Below are 22,099 nucleotides of genomic sequence, written 5' to 3'. Positions count from 1 at the left end.
ATAGTAATAAAATGATGAGTAAGATAGATATGAAAAATATAAGAATGAGGATGAAAAATAAATTTTTAATGAATACAGGGATAAATATTATATATAAAGATAGATATGAAGAATATAAAATTCAATTTAAATCCGATCCATTGTCTGTAGGGGGTTTGAAGCCTCTTTATTCAAAACAATTTTTGAGTTGCTAATCAAGTTTGCAATATAATTCCGTTGCGTGCGCATCAAGCACTTGTTTGAAAGTTCTTCCTTCTTTTGTTAAACCACCAGCGATGGAGCGATCTAAGCCGTTCGATCGAGATAGGGAACAATAGACGCGTTAGCCACGAGCCGACGGATGAACTGTTAATCATGTGGCAGGAAACAGGTATATTTCTAGCAACAACTAGCATCAGATCAACGACGTTGATGGGGGCCTCGGCTTTATGGTGATCCCTGATTTAGTGTAGACAGCGATCTCTTAAGCACGAACGAGTCTCAGCCCTTCTCCGCGTCCCTTGTTCCCCCTTTACGGCTATCGCTGCCTTTAACCCAAAACCCCTTCGGCTCCTCCGTTGTCGTCTTCTCCACCGATGAAGCCAGTGACCGAAGCGAGCAGCTTTCCCACCGCACTGTTCCCCCTAAGCGTTCTCTGAAGCAGTGCGTATGGAAGAGACGATGGAGGCGCGGGGGCGGCTGGTGGGCGATTACATCCTCGGGCCGAAGATCGGGGCCGGGTCCTTTGCGTCGGTGTGGCGTGCGCGGCACCGGAAGTACGGGCACGAGGTGGCGGTCAAGGAGATCGACAAGCAGAGGGTCGACAGCAAGGTCCGCGACTGCCTCCTCAAGGAGGTCAGCATCCTCCGCAACATCTCCCACCCCAACATCGTCCGCTTCTTCCAGGCCATCCAGGTCTTTTTCTTATATTCGACTCTGTTGATTCTACGCTCTATCGCCTTATCTCTATGGCTTTTGTCTGGACAAGAATTTTATATTGGAACGCCTCGCTTGAACAGACGGAGGACAAGATATTTCTCGTGTTGGAGTACTGCGCTGGTGGAGACGTTGCAGATTATTTAAATCGGCAGGGAATTCGTGGGAGGGTGTCGGAGGATGTTGCCAGACACTTCTTAAGGCAACTCGGTATGTGTTTATCCTCTACCTTCATCAAGTGTCTCTCTTTAGAGCTTTCATTCTTTGGGAAATTATCTGCGAATGATTTCTGCTGTTGGATTGCTTTGTTGATGTTGAATTGTTGGGTTCATTTCTGCATTTATGTTGAATCGTTCAACAGCTGAAGGATTGAAAGTACTGCGCGAGAATAATCTCATTCACAGGGACCTCAAACCACAGGTAGATAGCCCCCTTTAATTGTTATCCTTAGTTTTTTGTGTTATTGTTTGTGCTGAGATGCAAATATAACTTCACACATTCTGCTAGTTTCAATTTTATCAGAGAAGCTATTTGCATTACCCTGAAAAGAAAAGGAAAAAAAAAAGAAAGAACAGTATTACATCATGTTTTTCTGTAGATTTTTCCTCTGATGACTTTTCATTTTTACACCTTTTCAAATTGGTTAACATGCTTTGAGGATAATTATGAGTTTTCTGTTCATCATTTTAGGACCATTGAACTAAAGCATTATAAAGTACATTGGATAAAAGGTACCATTTTGCAGTGTGAAAAAGAAGTGATAAGAAGACATCATAAAGCAACTGTCTATGTAAGCTTATATAATACATAAGAATGATTTCTCCTTTCCAATTCATTATAGTCTCACTCACTTTAATTAAATACTTGTAAGTATATAATTTGGTTATAGCCACTAGCAGCTGGCTTCATCAGTTTTTCTTGGGTTCATGGAGCAGTAGATTAACATAGGGAAGAATACCAATTCAAAATTGTTAGAGATCCATAGAAGATGGTAATCAAGGATTGCATGCCTAGAAGAGGTTGATATAAAACCCATTAACAAATGTCAAAATGCAAAAATGGTGTTACTGAAGTCTGACCATTGCAAATGAACTGCTATTGCAATAGCTTATGTAAACACATCTCTCGTATGTGTTCTTTATCTGTAATTCTGATATTAAGTATTGGCTATCTCTTTCAATCCATACAATAAGAATATCTCCATCTGGACAAGTTTGCATATGATGTGCTTGAAGGAGTGTGGAGATCTGTTATGGAATCCTTGGATTATAGCTTTCCATTCTTTGAGTTCTAACATTTTATCTAGAAACTCTCTGATGTGATTTACTAACACCCAAACTCACCATGAAATTCTCATAAAAGTTATGTTGCCACACCAATTTTGGGGAATTTCAATAGGGTTTGAATTTAGGGCACTTAACTATGTGCCAAATTGTTTATTAGAAAATATTTGTGTTCAAGTTTGTTTAAGCTTAGAGCTCCACTAGAGAAAAAATTGCCTTGATAATTAATTAAAATTTGATCCACTAATTAACCTTTATGTTGCTTTTTCTATTACAGCATAGATATTTTAAAACCTTAAGGGTGTGGTGTTGTGTATGAGCTTTGTTAATGAACTCTTTGTGTATGATATTTTATTACGGCATTTGTTTCTTTTTGTTATTTATATTTGTTTCATATTAAACAGACACTATCGAAATCTTATTGAGTTGAGTATCAAGCTTGTTCATGAACATTGTATTCATTATAGTGTTATTTGCATTAGACACTTTTGGTTACTACTTACTAACATCCCAAGGTTTAACTTCTTGAGTTCTTGTGATGATTCAAAGTTCCTATGAAAATCTCCATTCTCTAGTAATTTTTTTCCATGTTTTAAATCCTTCTAGTTAGCAAGAAAATATTTTTGATCTATTATCAGAGAAATTCTATTTCAGAACTTGCATTATTATGTAGAATTTATTGAGAATTTTTAAAATTTTAAATCCTTTTAGTGGTAGATAAAACCGAGTATAATCAACAAATGGAAGGCTTTAGAAACAAAATATAACACTTATATTGAGGATTTTGACTTAAACTCTTTGACACTGATTGTGAAATTCACAAGAAGACACATAAATATTTGGTCTTGAAATTAGAAAAGGTTCATCCTTTGAGTGGATTCCTCTTTGCTATTTATCCTTCATGTTGGTTTTATGGTATATGGAGATTGTATTGCTATGCTAGAGAGACATTCTTGTTATCGTTGTGCACTTACGGTCTTGCATTAAATATGCAGAACCTTCTGTTATCAACTAGTGATGAAACTGCAGTTTTGAAGATTGGCGATTTTGGTTTTGCAAGGTGAGAAACTGATTTAGTTTATCATTCTATATTAATTTGATGACTTGGATTATTGTTCTCATTATGTCAGTCAGTGCAGTGACTTCAGTTAGTTCTCTGATTGGTATCATGTATGGTAATATCAGTTCATAAAACAGCACATTCTGTATTTATTGGCAATTCCACGACCCAGTTATTTATTGCTCAGGTTTGCAAGTGTAGGCGTTGTATCTTAGTATTACATGAATAATACCAGGCAGTTTATTCAGGCATTAGATCTTTTCATTCTGTTTTGTGTAATTGTTTAGATGTATTTTACTTATTGTTCAAGAATCTTGTCTAGAATTGTCCCTAGGCTATGGTGCAGGAGCAGAGCACCCATGTAGTCTCAGAAGTACCAATGGTACGATTGCATTGTTAACCTCATAAAATTGTTTTATTTTCCTCGGTTGATTTGCAGCTATTTATGAATATAATGGCGTCTCATGAACTGCATTTTCCAGAAGATGTGAGTTTACATCCTGATTGTACACACATTTGCAAGAGACTTCTCCGTCGGAATCCTGGTTAAGTACTTGTTTCTCTTTGTCATAGTATTAAATTATTAATGAGAAATTAATCACCCTGTATTTATATCTTATGGTTATTAAATATTTGTTTACTTCTATGCCCAGTAGCACTACCAAAGGGCATTCATGGGAATGTATATATTCTTCATCTGATTCTGTTGTTAAAAGCAAGGTTTGCTGAATAGATATAGGTGTCAACTGGTCAGAAGTTCATAATATCAGCCACATTGGAAAAGTATTCTCACATACATCATAATTTTGAAATAGAAAGTGTATAGTCCACCTAAAACATAAGTGATCAATTCAATATTGAACTTCTATTTAATGCTTAATATATATTATTATGTTTACTAATAAATCTTTTGTAACATTAGTAATTTATCCAGTATATTTGGTACCTATCTGATATCTATTTAGGCCTATTTAACGTTAAAAAGCTTTTATTTTTTGTTGAGTCGCCTAGTTTTCTCCTAAATGTTGATTCCACACACCCATCCATGGTGGACTACATGGTTGTTACAAAGCTCCATAGTGTTTCCAAGTTAACCTCATCTGTTCGTTGACTTCAAATCCCATGCCAATTTAAAAATATTTAAACCACATAATGGAAGTTTCTAGGGTAACAACAATTTTCAGATAATAATATCATATCAACACGAGGTTTGATATTCTGTGCCTAACCAAAATCACCTTGTCTAGTCTACCAAAAGAATCCCTGTTAATTACTTAAAGTGGGATGTGCCAGTCAAAGTCTCTCACATGCCAGTTAACATACCTCCTTTATAGTTTAGGAAACATTTGATTCCACATACCTCTATGTTCTGGAAGTCTATACTCAGAATATAATGGTGCTACCAAATGTGGTTATATTACTTGTATCCATTCCTAAAAGCATTTTTGATTCATATCTACTTATCTGAATAGTCCCTACTCTTTGTTGCACCTATAAAAACTATTAAAACGCTACCTATCCCTTTGATGCCAACTACAAGCAGGCGTTATGTGATTGCACCAGTGCATTTCTTTGATGTGCTAGGTTCGTTACTGATTTGGTGTCTTCACAAGGCATGGGTTCTCTAGTCTTGTTGTCATTCATACTCTTTTGATATACAATGGAAGTAAATGCTGCTTATGGCATTCTTTTCATGTGTTGCATGCCTTGATGCAATTTCAGAATGATAAGATCCAAACTTAAAATGTTATACCAAACTTGGTTCCTTAAGTAAAATAAGAACATCTTCCATTATGAGCACTGCTATCTATTAACATGGTCCTTTCTTAATGATCTTTGGTCTATAATGCATTCATGAGGGATGAGGCTTGTAATCCTATGAAACTCAGCTAGTTCTCTTTGTTAATACTGAAGTGCATGTTTTTTCCACAGCAATGAACTACCACATTCAAATTATTTAGAACAAGAATGAGTTAGGATCAGACTCCAAGACAACAAGGATATCCTTCCTAGTATGGAATTGCTAAGCTGGATCCTGGTTACTTAAAGTGATATTATTTGCAGGATTCAAAATTAGATGGTTAAATGGACGCGACTTCAAAATCTTGTTCTATTGTCATGTGTCATTACTAAAAGGATTTTTTTTTAAAGAATATTAGATGATCAACTATGTTATATGAGAGTGTTGGCTAGTAAAGAACAAGAAACAACAAGTCAATGTAGTAAAATTAGAATATAAGATGTGAATATTTTTATGGATTATAGGTTTAGTGCAAGGTCATAGAGTTTGTGAGGTCTATTTTGTGGAACTTCGATAGATGATAATTGGGAGAAACTAGGTTAGAATTTAGGAATTTGTTTAAAGAAAATTAAAACAAAAGCACTGTGATCTGATAAATGATAATGGAAAAAAGGAAGACCAAAGAAAATTTAAACAAATACCCTGAGTTTTAGCGATAATATGGCCTTACATATAATTCTACGGTTGAATAAAATCCATGGACTGACCCTAAGAAGTTAGGGCAGACATGTTGCTGTTGCTGCATTAAAACATGTGGCACTCGATGCAATTAGTAGGTTTCTAGCATATATAGCATGCCAAATAAATTGGCATTTGAAAAATAGCAAAATTATTGTTATTGGATAAAACATTCTATTCTCACAAAAGTTTATTTCCTGATCATGTAGGCTATATGTGTTCGTGATATGTTTTTAGTTATCACTTCTTTGTTACATTTATAAATTTTAAACCAAAATTCTCCTTTTTATGCAATTCAATATAAAAATTAGTTTTCACATAATTATGGACGATGTGAAGACTTGTTTCTGATTCATGCAGCCATAACATTGAGTTCAAATTATTTTGCAGTTGAGAGGCTGTCATTTGAAGAATTCTTCAATCACAATTTCCTCAACACACCAAGGTTAACTTGAAACTACAATTTGTGTTTTTTGCAAGTTAATTCCTCGTGATTAATGACTTTTAAATAAAGCTTTTCTTTTTTTGACACACAAAAAAATCAGCTTTAGTACAATAAAATGCAGCTATCTGAATTACTTATTTACCTTTCAGAGCCTTAATTTTTGTAAAAGCTAAATGCTTTTTTTATGTTGCTTTTTAGGACAATTGAGACACCCAGTGAATCTACAAACGTTCTAGATGTTGGTGTTGATGACGCTGGGCCATCACATTTATCAGATATTTCTAACTCGAAGATTGCAAGCACGGATAAGAGTTTTACATGCTTAAATAGTACAAGAGGTAGTGGTGACTGCCAGAAATGTTGCCTACCCTAAACTGATCTTTACAATATTAATTTGTTTTTCAGTTGCTGACTCATTGGAATTCATCGAACAAGACTATGTTCTTGTTAATGCTAATTTTGCATTAATGGAGACTTGTACATCTTCTTTGGAGCCATCCTTGAATGAAAATTCCACAAGTATGGTACCTAACTGCAGATTGAATATGACCAGAAGAGGATATGTAGGTCCAGTTAAATCTGTGGAGCGACCTGAGCTTTCAATACATCGTGCAGATACCATGGACAGCCATGTTCCTTCTCTTTCATCACAGTCACAAGCTTCTTTTACTGCATCAGAAGAATTGCATGGGACAACATCAGTGCATCCTTTCTCTAGGATTCAGTTTTTAAGTCAATATATCAATGCTTTAACAGAATTAACTCAAGAAAAGGTATGTAAGTTCTGATTTAACTTCATTTTTTTTTCATAGTGTTACAGATTTTAATAGTTCTTCAAGAATTATAATTCGGCGATTTCCTTATATATTCTTCACAATCTAATTTACCTTTTCATATCAAAGAACAAGCGTTCCATGATTCTTTACAAAGAAAGAAATTAGGAAAACTAGATGAAGTGGATCAGATGGTGTATTCTGTACTCTTATTTTAGTAGCACCGATCTTTATTTTAATTCATGTTTAAAAGATCTGTATGTAGCATATTGATTTTCTTATTTAATGACCCTTCTGATATTTGTGTATAATTTTCAAGCAACCAAAGTAATGGATATTTATAAGATGATATATAAGTAAAGCCTGTATATAACATTTTGTCTCCTTTGCTTGATAAGGGATTTCATTCCTGTTTTTATTATTAATTTCAAATTAGTCATTGACTTTTGGCTAGTTATTTCCATCACACATCAATATTCCATCTAAGGCTTTAGAAAGAAACCTTTCAACTAATGTGGCAAATACACCATTGTTAGAAACATGAATGTCCTTATTTTCCTAATAAAAAAAAAGGAAATTTCACTGCTGACAATTTTGTGATGGTTACAGCTTGATGCCAGACTGAGTCTGGAATCGTTTTCATTGGAACTGGTGATATTAGCTATTTGGAAAGTAATTATTCAGCTGTGCGACACAATGATGGCGTCAACAACTGAAGCAGACTTACTCAACCAGCAACATCATCAAAGGGATGGCATCTCTCAAAATATTTTAGAAGAATTGGGTTTCACAAATCCATTACAAGTTTTCTCTTGGGCTGAGAACGGATTTCTTATTGCATACGATCGAGCAGAAAAGTTATCTAATATTATCCAACATTCTGATGGTTTGTTCCTGCCTTATATTGCAGCTGATTTTATGTTCCACAGCCTTTGTTAAATAGTCTTTGTGCCTTTCAGGTGAAGCAGAGATGCCAGATGCAATGGAAATTATATTCCAGATGGCTTTAACAGTTGGGAAAAATGGAGCTGTAAGTGACTACTTGCTTCTCTTTGTTGTTCTATCTTTTGATGATGCATCTCACCCTCACCTATAATAATATTGCAGATTGCGAGTATTACATGGCACCCAATATTTAAGAAATACGATATTAGGTCCTGATGCTAATTAAAAAAATAATAATTATATATAGTGCTACTGGGCCTATTGATTAATTTAGGAATTATACTTACATTTTTGTCCCAAATCCATAGTCTTTGAGATTCAATATCTTAATGAGTTGGCATATAAAATAATATTTCATCAATTGTTTAAAAAAATATTATATGCTGTTGTTAAGAACCAGAAAACAAGTTGAAATATTCAAAAGTGCAAGGTGGTAATTGATGCAATAAAAACTGTATGGAAATATCAATCTCAGACTGGAATTTTGTCTACCTAAGCAAATATTTTAATGTATTTTGCTAGTAAATATTTTAGTGTATCTAAATTGTATGGATTTTTTTTTTGTTTTTTGTTTGTCTGATAACTAATATGTACTGTAGGAACTTAATATAAATTTCAGTAAATTGTATATTGTCGAGTATCAACAACTAGATTGTTGCTCTATAAAGAAGTCTGAAGATGCTCCATTGGTACCTTACAGTAACCAATCATTGAATTGATTAGTTAAGCACAAAAAGTATTAACAGGAGTCCAACCAGAATTACAAAAGTCATGTGGCCTATGTTGAAATTATAAGGTATCTGTTTCTCAATGGGCATTACAAAAGGTATGTAGAGTACAGGAACCTAATATAAGTTTGAGTGAATCATACGACCTTCGTATCTGTTGTTAAAGCGTATCAACAAATAGATTGACCTATAAAGAAATTTGTAAGCGCCCCCTAGGTACCTAAGAATAACAAACTATTGAATTTGAAGCATCTGCTTTATCTAGCTGTTAGATAAAGGTATGTAGAGTTGTACAGTTTGATGGTCTCTCTGTTTTTTTCTCTTTTTTGGCTTTTTCGTATGATAGATGAAAACACTCTTGTTTTCAGGTGGAAGAGCTTATGGGGCAATTGAGTAAAGCAGCAGCATCTTATTCTAAAGCTATTACTTATCTGACATTCGTCATGGTCGAAGCCACACAGTTACCATTGAACCCACCATTCTCTCTGTCATCTTCCGATCGGCAACGTCTATGCAGGTATGTGTCAAATTTGAGAACTCGCCTGAATAAATCTCAAATGGCAGATAGTGTTTCCAGGCAAAACCATTAGTTCTTTGCAGCAAGTGATAGGCGTGTCTGGGGATTATTTGGCTCCTTGTAAGTAGTATTTACTAACAAAATGATATCCGAAGTTGCTTTGGTTTGACAAAGCATATTCTGATCTGACATCCAAATGGAGAAAACTCGCATAGCAATACTTGAAACTCTTTGATTTTTGTTTCGGAATTCATAGGTGGGATATCATTGTGTATACTATTAATCCCAAGTCATGGCTTCCAAAGGAAAACTGAAATGTATATATATATATATTTCTGTAAATAAGCAACACTGGAAGAATTATTCGTCTGTTGGCTGGTGATGTAAATGAGGTGATTTTTTATATATTTTTTTGTCTATCGAACATTAAAAAATCACTAAATTTTAATAAGAAATCCAAATAGAAAAAAAAAATCTGAAGAGTATTTCTTATAAATAAACTACTCCCATGTATATATAAACATATACCTCTTTGGAAAAATCATACCTCTTTTGAAAAATAAATTACTAGTGACTTTACCAAACAACCAAGTGTCTTAAGTATCATATGTACCAAATTGCCCCCATGCGTTGGCCGTATGGGTGATGGTCGCTTTAATAGACTTGGAAAATTAATTTTCAACTAGTACTGCCTCGCTAGGTGGGGGCTGTAAACGAATCAAGTTGAGTCATATAATAAGAGACTTGAGTTTAGATTGGGTTTATTATCCCAAAGCTTGGTTTGACTTCGATTCGAATTTTAGTCCGTAAGCTTGAGCTCGGCTCATAATAAAAAAAGTTTGAGTTTCAAAAAAAAAAAAAGTTCATTTAAAAATTAAATGAGTTTAATTCGGGTTCATTTAAGATAATTAGTTATAATAATTAATAATATATTATTATATTTATTATTTATGTGACCTTTAATTAAGAGTCTTTTAATAAACATATTCGCAAGTCTTTCGTGAGCCTCTAAATGAACATGTTGGTGAGCCTCTAAATAATATGTTTGTGAACTCACAAACGAAATATTATTAAGCTCGAGCTCGTTCGATAATATTTTTGAGTTTGAAATCAGGCTCAAACTTGGCTTGTTAACTTAATCGAACGAATTTTTTTACAAGTCGAGGCCTGAATAGCTCATGAACGTCTTGACTCATTTATACTCTTAACTAGGTGCTTGATCTTTTTCATGTAAAGGACTATCCTAAAGGGATTGTTAAAGTGACAGCTTCACCCTTTTTTTCCCATCCTATTTATCAAATCTATTTTTTTTTTATGGTAGTCTATGGAATTATTCCTATTTAGGAAGAGAAGCTAAGGCTCTCAACCATCCAACCTTCTAAATATTTTATTTGCAAACAATTGGCATCCAAGCTGTTCCTGCTACAAGATGTTTAGGATGACTCATCGATGAGATGGCTCAAGTTTTGATCATCATTGCCCAGAAAATGAGGGATCATAGCTTTTGGAAATATCTGTAAACAAAGACGCCAGGAGTGATATGATGTTTACACTCTAACACTTAAGTCAACACTTAAGTCAGAAGCAGGAAGAGGAATTAAAATAATAGAGTTTAGAGATGGAGATGAATCTTGTTTTTTTCATACTTAATATATTTTTTTATATTTTTCTTGATGACTTTCCATCTTCTTCTATTTAATAATATTAATTGTTAATAGGAGGTATCCTTATCTTGACTTCTTTATATTCAATGGTATCATAACAAATATAGATGGACATGTTTCCTCTTTATTTCTTCTTCCCTTTATTATACATGTCTTTTACTATTTTCTTATTTTATGTGTTCATTATTGTTTTATCATAAATACCTATAATAATTATCTTCAACATCTGTCGATTATTAATACCTCTGTCGCTTCATCTTTCACCTACGAATGCTATACGATAGAGTCCTCTAAGCCTTGATCAGTAGAGTACTTCGACAGCCAACTTGGAAATTTACCCACCGCCGTCCAAATGACCCTCATCCCGGTCAATTGGGTACTCGAATAGTCAGCCCGGTGAATTGGGTACTCGAATAGTCAGCCCGGTGAATTGGGTACTCGAATAGTCAGCTTGGACAACCAGTTCGGTCGACCGAATACTTGGACAGCCAGCCCTGTCAGAGCGATATTCATCTCGGTCGACACCAGATATTCTTTATTCCGATTGGTCCAGCTTTAACTTTTCTATCCATATAGGTAAAATATCTTTACTTGGATAGAACACGTGGAGGCTTTATCTTTTCCCCCACATCACAAGCAAACCTTTATATCGTACATACAAATACAAACGGAGGCATACATGCTATGCTTGAACCAGTAATTTCATGAGCAAAATAAAGTCAAGTCCTCAGAATCAATAGGAAGTCTAGTACAAAACTGTAGTGACCTGCTCAGGTGGATCTACCATCAAAGAAGAAGAAAAAGGAATAACACAAAATACATGAGTTAGATTGCTGCCTTCTTTTTAGGTTCCAGAACTGGTGGATCAACTTCGATGCCCATATTAGCAGCAGTCCCTGCGATGATTCTCATAGCCGACTCAATGCTGGTGCAATTCAAGTCTGGTAACTTCTCTGTTGCAATTGCACGCAGCTGCTCAATGGTTACCTTTCCCACCTTCTCCTGCTGTGGATCTTTGGAACCCTTTTCGATTCCTAGAAATTAAGAAAAAAAGCATGAACAAGTAGACCGATTTTTCCCCCCGCTGTATTTTTCATTACCATAGAGAAGAAAATTGATGGTAGTTGAATGCCAATATAGACATACATAACCATACAACTAACAGGTTTTCCATCCATATTTATTTTCACTAATTGTTTAAGTAGAGCTATTTTCTTCTTTTCAATTAGACTACCTAAGAACTTCAGGCAGAAAATCTAAACTACATTCAAAGAGTAGCAGTATTTTTAATTAAATAAATTATATCTAATTAAATCTCCAGTGTTTAGTGTTTGTAAAACCTGCCCTATTAGTTTCTATAGAAACATAAGAATTACTGTTAAAATTTTGGAACTTGAGATGAACGGAGATTTCATAGTATATTGAAACTGATCCAACTGAAAAAAGATCATATTTTTTTTTAAAAAAAAAAATGCAGAGTTATAGAACTGCATAAATGTTAATATAGTGATAACTTGCCCTATGAATAATGTAGTGATTGATTTATTTAGAGAAGGCAAAAGCATCAAATATCAAAATGACAAGGAAACATAACAACTAGATAGGAAATCAGACACAATAATTAAACTACAAATAGCAGTAAATCATAATGTACAAATCATCAATAGGGAAATAATAATATTTAGGCAACGTTTGGTATGGTGGAATAGAATAAGAATAATTCATTCTCTTTATGATTCAATTTCAATGTTTAAATGGAAAATTAGGAAGGAATAATCATTCAAAGGAATGAGACGTTCCACTCCATGGTTTAAAGGTGGAGTATTCAATTCACGGTTACTAAATATATTACTTGTCATTTTTAGGTTGAGTAGACTAGCCTACAGGAGGGGCTAGACAGGCTGAGTAGACTAGAAAAACCAGATAGGCTGAACAGAACAAGCATGTCGAGAGGGAAAAATGGTAAGATAGGCAAAGTGGACTAGACGAATTGGATAGACCTGATGGTGAGATGGAAGGACCATTGCAGGTCAAATTGAACAAATGGTTCTAATGGACAAAACATAAATAACATAAAACAAATCATTCTTCTTATCATACCATTAGATTAAGAAGAGCAGACAAGGGAATGACTTCAGTTATAATTCAATTGCAATCTCATTCCCTTCATCCTTCCATTTTTCCTACCAAACATAGTCACAGTAGACTTGATTTAGCATATTTGTCCAATTTAATTTGCATCTCACACATGGATGGAGTATAACTAAGTATCTGTAAGATGAAATTTCTAGCTGAGGAACACAACATCAGAATAATCAAACCAGATACTGATAGGGAAAGAAATTTGTGATAGGATTCGTAGCAACTAACAGTTAGGGTTGAGGATTTCAACTAATTGGAATGATTTAGAGAAGACAATAAAATAAAAATAATTAAAAAAACAGCAGCTGCTAAATTGTGCTCACCTGCAGCTTTGAGGAGCAGAACTGAAGCCGGTGGAGTCTTCAAAATAAAGGTAAAGCTTTTGTCCTGTTAAAGAGAGATTTGTTCAATATAGCTATCTAATTCAAAGATGCGTGATTGTTATTTTAGAACACTTAAACTAAAAATTCACACGAAAACACACAATTTCCGAAGTTCAATTCAAATCAAACCAAGAGCACCAAATTGGAATTGCTCACATCGAAGACGGTGATTTCGACGGGGATGACGTAGCCAGCCTTGTCGGCGGTCTTGGCATTATACTCCTTACAGAAAGCCATGATGTTGACGCCCTTGGAACCGAGCGCAGGCCCCACTGGCGGCGCGGGAGTCGCCTTGGCCGCCTCCAGGGCTAGCTTTATGATGCCCACCACTGCCAGAAAACCAAGTAACCGATAGATGGTCCAGGACAATACAAAAAATTTGATCAAGAATAGTTCTTTAACCTTTCTTGGCTTTCCCCGAAGGCTTGGGCGGAGCCATCGCCCTCACGGGGAGGGGCGGCCGCCGAGAGCGTAAGGACGGCGAAAACGAGGAAGAAGAGGGGGAAATGGCGAAAAGGGGAGGGAGGAAGGAGGAGGAGAGGCTCCTTCGCGAATTGGTGGGTGAAGGAGAAGCGTAGGCCGAGAGGGGAAGAGAGGCGGCCATGGCTGCTGCCATGGAGGAGCGAGCGCACAGAGCGAAGTTGCGATAGGATAGAGAGGGAGGTTACAACGTGGCTCATTAAGTTCTTCATCTTGGCCCATTTATATCTGACCCTGCCAAATTGGGCTTTTGATAATTGAAATCAAGTTCTACATCTAGGCCCATTTATTCTGACCCTCCAAAATTGGGCTTTTGATAATTCAAATCAAGTTCTTCATCTTGGCCCATTTATATCTGACGCTGCCAAATTGAGCATTTGATAATTCAAATCAAGTTCTTCATCTTGGCCCTTGCCCGATGATGAAAATGCCTTCAGCTTAGTGGCGTCGATCGTAACACTTGAACACTGTGGGCCGTGCTGCACTGGGTCGTGCCTAGTTTTTGAGTAAGATTGGACACTAGTAGGCCCAGCCAGATTTTTGAGTCAGTCAACTTATTAGCACATAAATAAAAGACAAATCTAAGACAAGGATTTTAATTTCTAGCCAAAACGAAATCGCATTTAAGAGTACGCCGAAATTCAAAGGCCCTACACAAATTATCAAGTCGGCATAGACAAAAATGTATGTTCCTAATACAATGGAAGACATACCTGGTAGTAGTTTTTGCAGAACTGATCACAAAGTTGCAAAGTACAAATAAAACCCAACAGCAATGCAGCTGAATTAAGTGTTCAAATGTGCTTAAACTGCCAATGCACATGAAATGCCAAAGGCAAACTGCAATTTCAATAATTAATCATATTTCAGTGAGATCATAAAGGGAGTACAACCCACCAAAATGGTCTAACATAATTTATGAAAAAAAAAGGAAAGAAAAACAAGGTCAGCGCTTTGATCCCAAAATTGGAAATTTCATCTGAGGTAATGGTTTTACAAGGTGGACAAATGAAGAAGCAACTTTTTGGCGCCTTTACCAAAAAAGGAAAAAAAAAGTATTAATGTGGTGGTGTCCACACGAGCAGAAGCCAAATGCACATGGTACGATATGCACTACTGTCGTACATAAATGATTTATGCTTCTCCAGAACTCGATTCCCTAGTTGATGAAACCTCTAAAATTTCCATAAAAATCATTATCTTGAAACCCTCCTAAACAAACTACCTTATTCGCTTCTTGTTGTTATCATATTGTCTCGCAGAACGAAGATAGTTGTCTCTACCATCCTGTCCCCTTCTATCATCACTATTATCATACTTGTATCCCCTGCTGAAGTCAGCATTTCTGCTCGACTGAAGAGAGTGAAAATAATCACTGGGCTTTGATCTTCCATGTGATTCCAAGGAACCAAGCCTATGATCATTATACACACTCATAGGTGGGCTCCTACCAGAGCTTCTCTTATAGCTATGCTCCTTTAGATGATTGGGTGATTCCTTCCTTCCATCGATCCATCTTGTAGAATATGAAGGGGACGTAAGGGCTGTAGACACCGAGTCATAAAAAATCATCCGCTCCTCTGAACTATCCCTGGTATTGGGTGACCTCATTCTGTCCATTCTCGTTACTGGAGATCTCCTATGCCTGCGGAAACCAGGGACATTGTTCACCCCTATATCATGTCTTCCCCTAGGAGATGTGCAACGTAACGGTGAACGAGTTCTAGATCTAGAACGAGATCTGATGTGAGGATGAGAAAGACGAAGAGACCTTCTGTTAGGAGAGTAACTTCGATCTCTTGTGGACAAACGGTGCCCTGATAGGGATGATTCTGTTCTGACATGAGGAATAGATCTTCCATACTGATCACTGTCTAGTTCACGAACATATCTACCAGTCTGCCCCCTCCCAATAGTGAAGTGCCTATCAGGGCTTACATCCCTTGAGTTTTGGAGTCTTCTTTGTTCCCCGCATGGATGATCTCTCTCAGCTTGTAGCCCCCACCTAGACGGATGTGTGCTTTGCAAAGACCCATTAACAGGTTTTTTGGTCACACGGCCAGCAGATGTAGCACCACCTGCCTTCACTAAGGTTCCATCAGGTGCAACAACAAACCCATTACTCTCTACCTTTTTAACAGCAGCTGCAGCTGCATTCCTTGAAGAAGGCCGTGCAAAACTTGATGGATCATAGTAGCCAGGTGAACCATGATGTCTGGGTCCACGTGAATTTGGAGAATCAAACCAATGTTCATCCCTGACCCCGCTTTGAGTATGTCCAGATGATCCGCCCCACCCTGATGAGTTATGAGTAGCATTCCTTTTAGCTTTTGCTTCAAGACTATCATGACCACTGTACCTAGAACATACATTAGAGCAGAATAGTTAGCGTGCATACAAACATTGCAAGAAATCTCCAAAGGGCAAGGAAGAAGATAAGCAGGTTATAGTGTTACCTGCTTCTGAGAAATTTATCTTTCCTGCATGTCTCATCTGAGGAATTTGGCGCCTCAACTCTAGATGATGAAGCTCCCTTAAATGATGAGCCAGATCTTCTTAATGATTCATCGTCAACAAACAAGCGTAAAGAACAAGAAGGATCATCTTGCCTAGTAGAAGCAATCCCATGATCCAACAGGCTCTCTCCAGCATGCCTACTTCCCTCCGGCCGCCGATCCCATCCTGATGACTTCATCCTCGCATTCAAAGGTTCCCTACTTGTGTCATTTTCATTATTACATCCAGTAAGATCTCTTTCCACGCTGTTCTTATTATGTGCTAAATGTTTTTTGTGATCAAGATCAGCAGTAGTTCTCTTCACTTGTCCTGCATCTGGACAATCTGATTTGGATGAGCATCTAGAGGAGGGCTGCTGAGGAAAAATGACCTGCCTATCCTTTCCAGCATGCACTTCATCAGCACTGGTTAAATTCCTGGCTTTGAATGTCATGTTCTCCATAGAGAGAGTGGCAGAAGAGGGTAAGACAGAAATAGCTTCAGAGATATCATTCTCCCCATTGTCAGACCCATAATCCACATGTTCAGATTCCACTTCATCATCTTCCCCCCAACTATGTAAAACAGATTCCCTAAATTCACCATCCTCAAATTGAGAATCATCATCTCCAACAAGGTTGCTTTTTTCATGTTCAGTGACAACATCACCCACTTGAAATGCATCCAAGTGACTATCACCATGGGAAATTTGACAAACAACCTTGATGCTTTTGCATGGGGCCTCAGTTTCCTTAATATCAACTACCAGCTCTTCAACAGATTTTGGAACAGCTGTAACAGTTGGAGCACAGACAGGAGATTTGCAGCCAGCAAAATAATCATCGTTTACCATCAAAGCTGCTCTTATATTTTCACACTTAGCAGCCATTATCAACTCCCCAGAGTTACATGCCTCTGGGCTATTCTGTTGATGACCAACTAATGATGGACTTGTACTTATTACTACAGAAGGCTTGTCAACATGGATGTTATTGGAGCCATCTGATTTGTCAGAATGTATAGTTCCATCAGCGGTGTCACATGCTGCAACTAGAAGAAATTGATCACTACTCTCCACCGAAGTATTAATCACACGGTTATCATCAGGGAGTTTCTCGGAACTTGATGCAATGATATTTACATTTTCATTACAGATTGGCTTATGGATTAACTGGACCATGTTTGAAAGGGGCTTATCTAATTCAGCATTAATTTCACAAGTGACATTCTCATTAAAAGGAGCATGATAAAGCACTGGTTCAGTTTTCAACCCCAAGTCAGAATCCATCTTATCTGCTATTTTTTTGGTAGCCTCATTTGCCAATGAACCGTCCCTTGAAGAGCCAAGAGCAATACCAACTTCTGAAGAAATAACTTTAGCACAGCAAATGTTGATCCCTGGAGTACCATGCATGAGTTTTGCTTCCTCGCTAGAGCCAACCAAGGTGACAGTTACATCATCCAAGGAATGTATTTTTTCAACCAAATTATTACCATTAGCAAAAGAGCAGACATTCTCATGATCAAGACTTGAACAATTACCTATATCAGGTTTTGCTGATGCCTCTTTAAGAGAGTTGAACCCAGGAATGTCTAAGCTCTTGCCAAGTTTTGTAAAGCGTCGTTTTTCTCCATCATCCATCTCTTTTTCACAAGTTTCACAACCTAATAACTTATTATCACGTTCCCTGTTTCCACATAAAGGATTGGTAACAACTGGCCCAGAGATTACAAGATCATCACAATTGCTATTCCATGCATCCATATCAGTGTTAAGATCCCAGTGAAGCCTAGAAACAGAGGCAGATTTTATATTATCATAAACATTTTGCAATGAGGAGCCGTTTTTGTTTTGTGAATCATGAAATTTGTTTTCATCTTCTACAGGAACTGAAGTTGAATAAGTTTCCATATCTACCCTGTCACCCAGTAAGTCTTCAAGTGACTGTAATTGCAGGTCCTTTTGACATAAGGAACGCTCTTTTTTGTCTCCGGTTAATTCTAAATTGACTTCCCTGAAAGAATTTTCTGTTGGAACCAAATAGCCCAAATTTACGCCTTCACCCACTATTTCACTATTGCAGGCAGCAGCAGCCAATATAGAGATACCTGAGAAATCAGCAGCATCACTAGTCCCCTCGATCACATGTTTTGAAATAGGTTTTTTGTTGTCAATAAATCTCTTATCATGATCATTGCCAGATGCTAATGATTCAGAGGCAGTCTGACTCTCTAATAAATGATCAGAATAATCTGAATATGATGATTGCAATGGAGATGATGGAGATCGGACAAACAGAAGTCTCCTTTTCTTTATGGGAACAATCTTAAGGGAATCACTGAAGTGTTGCCCAAGAATACTTACACCAACCTGTAAAAGAAGGAAATTACTGTAAACTCAATTATTGGGTTGAAAGAAAGACTATCTGGAGCAGCTTTAAAAGTAACATAGGTAGAACCTTCTCAGAATCAGAGAGAGGCATCTCTCCTGTTCCACTGGATCCCTTATCCAGGATCAATTGAGTCTCTTTGGAAATTCTTCTGACCGACTTTTTCTTTCTTCCCCCAGAAAATGAAGTTCTAGCTCGTTTTACAGCCCATTTCTTGCCATTATCTGTTGTCTCCCTGTTCAAGTTAGGATCTATAGATCCTGGAATTCCAGTTTCAACATTACTCAGCATCTCTCCCAATGATCCAAATCCTCAAGTAAATGTTCCAAAACACTCTTGCAGATATCTGATCCTTGGTTTCAACTTCGGAAATATGCTATACAGCACAAGCATACAAATGAATCTGCAAGGTAAATACCACTGGTTTAGTACAAACAGTACTGATAAGCATTTCCATATGATTCTTTTACTGGTGAGAAATAATACCAAAGGAAACTCTCATCCCAACTATGTTCAAAAGCATTAAATGATTTATACGAACAAGACACCAACTTGAAGACACAGATGATAAACAATAATAAACTCAGGTTGCTCAAGCTAATCTAGCCAAATCATGTATAGATTGAATGTTCAAATTCCAGATCCTAGTCCAAACCAACTGCACAGGAACTCAATGAAAATACACAGCAATTCTTTTATTTTTTGGCATTATGAAACAAATATACACACTCAAAAAATGACCAATCAATGGCGCAAATGACAAAGGCCTGATATTGTGAGACTAAGCTAATGGTGCATAAGTTCTGCTCTGAACTTAATCTTCCAGTTCATAGATAGTACTAACTACTTTCTCTAGACAGACAGTTGTGCAACAATCAAATGTTTTCCAGCAATAGAATCAACAATATATGAAATCAACATTGTTCCTGCCACAAGAGCCAAAGATAGATGACATGAAGAAAAAGTAGAGATGATGGGTACCAAGTTCTGCAATATTTACTATCCTACATGATTATTATCCAGCTCCACAGAATAAGATGCATACCAAGAGTCTGCCTTCTCAATAAGACAAACACCTCCACGAGCAATTAAATAAAATTTCCCTAATTAGAAAAGCCAGTCTCCAAGAGAAGGATGCAAAGTGTTGTAATGCTCATTCCAACTATTGACAAAATGATAACAAATTCCAGGCTGATATGGACAAAAGTCCATGAGCAACAGAGAGGTTCTGGATCATGGAGCAGAAGCAAAATATTATGTAGTTTGTTTCAAAAGTGGAATAAGAATCAAAGCATCCTGGTAATTATCTTCAATCCTGTGAACCCTAACATGACGGGTACTGGTACTTAGGCTGTTTGAGGAAAAGAAACAATGCCTTGAACCAGAAACAATGTCAATGCCTGCCGCTGAAAAACAACAAAACCAATCAGCCCTGTGATAGGCCAAAATAGCGGATGACCACACAGACAGCAGATCCAGGGCCAAGTGAACACCTAAAATTGATCGATCATAGGTAGATCTTGACTATGCTGTGGTAAATGGTAGGATCTACAACAACATGAAGCTCGGCAAAAAATCTCTGACCCTCGTGACCTGGAAACCTAAATCATCTAAACCTTGGGGAAATAACAACGCCAACCACAGCTGATCATCGAAACGGGCAGCCCTTGACCGAGTCTCACGACAAGCACATCCCGAAGGAGAAGAATCCAAACCCATGGTCAGCACTATATACAAGAGATAGATTGCAGAATCCGATCTGTGCAGATCTATGACCCACAGTCGAAGACCACGTTTTCCCCCTTCCCTGTGACCAAGAAGCCAAAAACCTGTTCCGACACGCAAGGAAACTGATCATCGAAGCCAAACGCAGCACATCATAGCAGCTTCCAGAACCCAAACCCCCTTTTTCATCGCGCAAACTGGAGTTGCAAGAGAACCAAAAGAAAGCATACAGATATGAGGAACTAGGGTTGCTGTACCTGGATCTGGGGAGGTGGACTAGTCTCCATCCTCTCCTTCAGCCTCGTTCCTTTTCCCCGTTCTTTCCCTCCTTTAATTTTCCGTCTCCGCTGCAATCTCAACGCTGGATTAATTGATCACGGATGAATTCCTTTCTCGGATCCTCCCCAAGAAATAAAAGAAGACAGCTCCTTATCCTCCACGCGATCCAGAAACTCTTCCGTTCCGTGCTATTTCTTGCGGCGATCCGTCCCTGTCTATCTCCTCTTCTCCGCCCCCTTTCCTCTCTTTTCTTGTCATCCTCCTCGATGTGGTGGTATTTTATAGACACCATCGCACCTCATCTCCGCCACCACCTCGACCACCAGCGTCGCAATAATACCCTCCGGTCTAGAACATAATTACGATTAAGCCATTAGGGCGTAGCCTGGTCTACCATTGGCCGAAGACGCATTGTACTTTGTGTTCCTATCACCCGGTCTTCATTGGGACCGCTTCTTCGGCCATAACATTCAAGGTAGCTTTTTGGGTAACTTCGAGGCATTTAATGAAAATTGGGAATCGCGTTCCGAGTCAACTCGGCGCCGCGCGGTGCAAAAACTCGCTCATCCCCACGCGATGGGGGAGAGAGCTAGGGAGCTGTGCTCCACCAGTCCACCTTCGTTTCTCCGTCCCGGGTTGACTCTGCTGAATGTTAACTTACGGTGGGACCCACCGTTTATAGCGACGCCGCAACTGCAACGGTGACTGGTGGGGAGGATTGCGTATTTTATGGACGTCCAGGAGCGTATTTTTATTTAATATTTTTGATAATTCATGTATCTTGTTTTGGCGATCCAGCTAGTTTGGTTTGCGATCCAACCTCACGAACTAGCTGCTAGATAAATCTGGGCTACAGAAAGGTTCCCAACTATCTGGTAATATTTTTCTCAATATAAAAGTTGTCTGAAATTATATAAAAGAAAGCTCTGAACCGGCTGTCATATTACATAAAAAAAAACATATTGTTCTTGTGCATCAAGAACTTAACGTTACGCGAACAGACACTGCCAAAGATGAGCAATGGTGCAAAACATTGATCGAGATTGTATAGATCCAGAAGTAGCTACTTCAGTTTGTTTGGAAGAAGTTGTTGATGATCACCGAAGCATCTATAGGCTGATACAAATCTTCGCTGTCTTTTATAAACCAGTTGCCAAGGTTTTCAGAGCAAGAAGAAAAAATTCTTGAAGCATCACCCATAAGCAGGTAAATTGTTCGTTTCTTTGAGATTATTGCCTACAGAGAGCAATTTCAAATATCAACCAAATGAAATGCAAGAAGTATTCAAGAAGAGCTACTAGAGATTGAAGATGCTTCCTAACAATTTAGCAAAAGACTAGTGAAGTTGTGGGTTCGAAATAGTTCACCCAAAATGAGGGTTAGTAGCCTTGTATC

The 22,099-nt window shown here is 37.4% G+C and overlaps 3 protein-coding genes across 6 annotated transcripts; 1 reads left to right on the top strand and 2 right to left on the bottom strand.

Moving 5' to 3' along the window:
* The first annotated feature begins 484 nt into the window (after nt 1-484).
* Nucleotides 485-9,550, top strand: LOC122009825 (serine/threonine-protein kinase ATG1a-like). The gene is made up of 11 exons (XM_042566129.1): nt 485-894; nt 999-1,125; nt 1,277-1,335; nt 3,194-3,258; nt 3,691-3,803; nt 6,128-6,182; nt 6,381-6,520; nt 6,588-6,955; nt 7,565-7,841; nt 7,915-7,985; nt 8,997-9,550. The coding sequence occupies exons 1-11, from the start codon at nt 649-651 to the stop codon at nt 9,216-9,218; spliced, it is 1,743 nt and encodes a 580-aa protein (XP_042422063.1). The 5' UTR covers nt 485-648; the 3' UTR covers nt 9,219-9,550.
* Nucleotides 9,551-11,492: 1,942 nt separating this feature from the next.
* LOC122012070 (50S ribosomal protein L11-like) lies at nt 11,493-14,089 on the bottom strand. The gene is made up of 4 exons (XM_042568524.1): nt 13,737-14,089; nt 13,491-13,663; nt 13,275-13,338; nt 11,493-11,843 (listed from the first exon to the last, which is right to left on the bottom strand). The coding sequence occupies exons 1-4, from the start codon at nt 13,948-13,950 to the stop codon at nt 11,635-11,637; spliced, it is 660 nt and encodes a 219-aa protein (XP_042424458.1). The 5' UTR covers nt 13,951-14,089; the 3' UTR covers nt 11,493-11,634.
* A 107-nt stretch (nt 14,090-14,196) lies between these two features.
* On the bottom strand, nt 14,197-20,992 carry LOC122012069. Of its 4 annotated transcripts, none has more exons than XR_006120111.1 (6): nt 19,682-20,992; nt 18,770-19,103; nt 16,271-18,681; nt 15,040-16,173; nt 14,528-14,654; nt 14,197-14,333 (listed from the first exon to the last, which is right to left on the bottom strand). XR_006120111.1 is itself a non-coding variant. In XM_042568523.1 (5 exons), the coding sequence occupies exons 2-5, from the start codon at nt 18,989-18,991 to the stop codon at nt 14,609-14,611; spliced, it is 3,813 nt and encodes a 1,270-aa protein (XP_042424457.1). In that variant the 5' UTR covers nt 18,992-19,103; nt 20,683-20,992; the 3' UTR covers nt 14,455-14,608. The 4 variants fall into 4 exon arrangements, 1 of the variants encoding a protein (XP_042424457.1); XR_006120110.1 differs by having other exon boundaries at nt 19,746-20,992; XR_006120109.1 differs by having other exon boundaries at nt 20,683-20,992.
* Between the last annotated feature and the right edge of the window lie 1,107 nt (nt 20,993-22,099).

Source organism: Zingiber officinale, chromosome 8A (assembly GCF_018446385.1).
Source record: "Zingiber officinale cultivar Zhangliang chromosome 8A, Zo_v1.1, whole genome shotgun sequence".
Classification (NCBI taxonomy): domain Eukaryota; kingdom Viridiplantae; phylum Streptophyta; class Magnoliopsida; order Zingiberales; family Zingiberaceae; genus Zingiber; species Zingiber officinale.
Note: the sequence above shows the minus strand (reverse complement) of the source record. Positions and strands in the feature narration are given on the sequence as shown.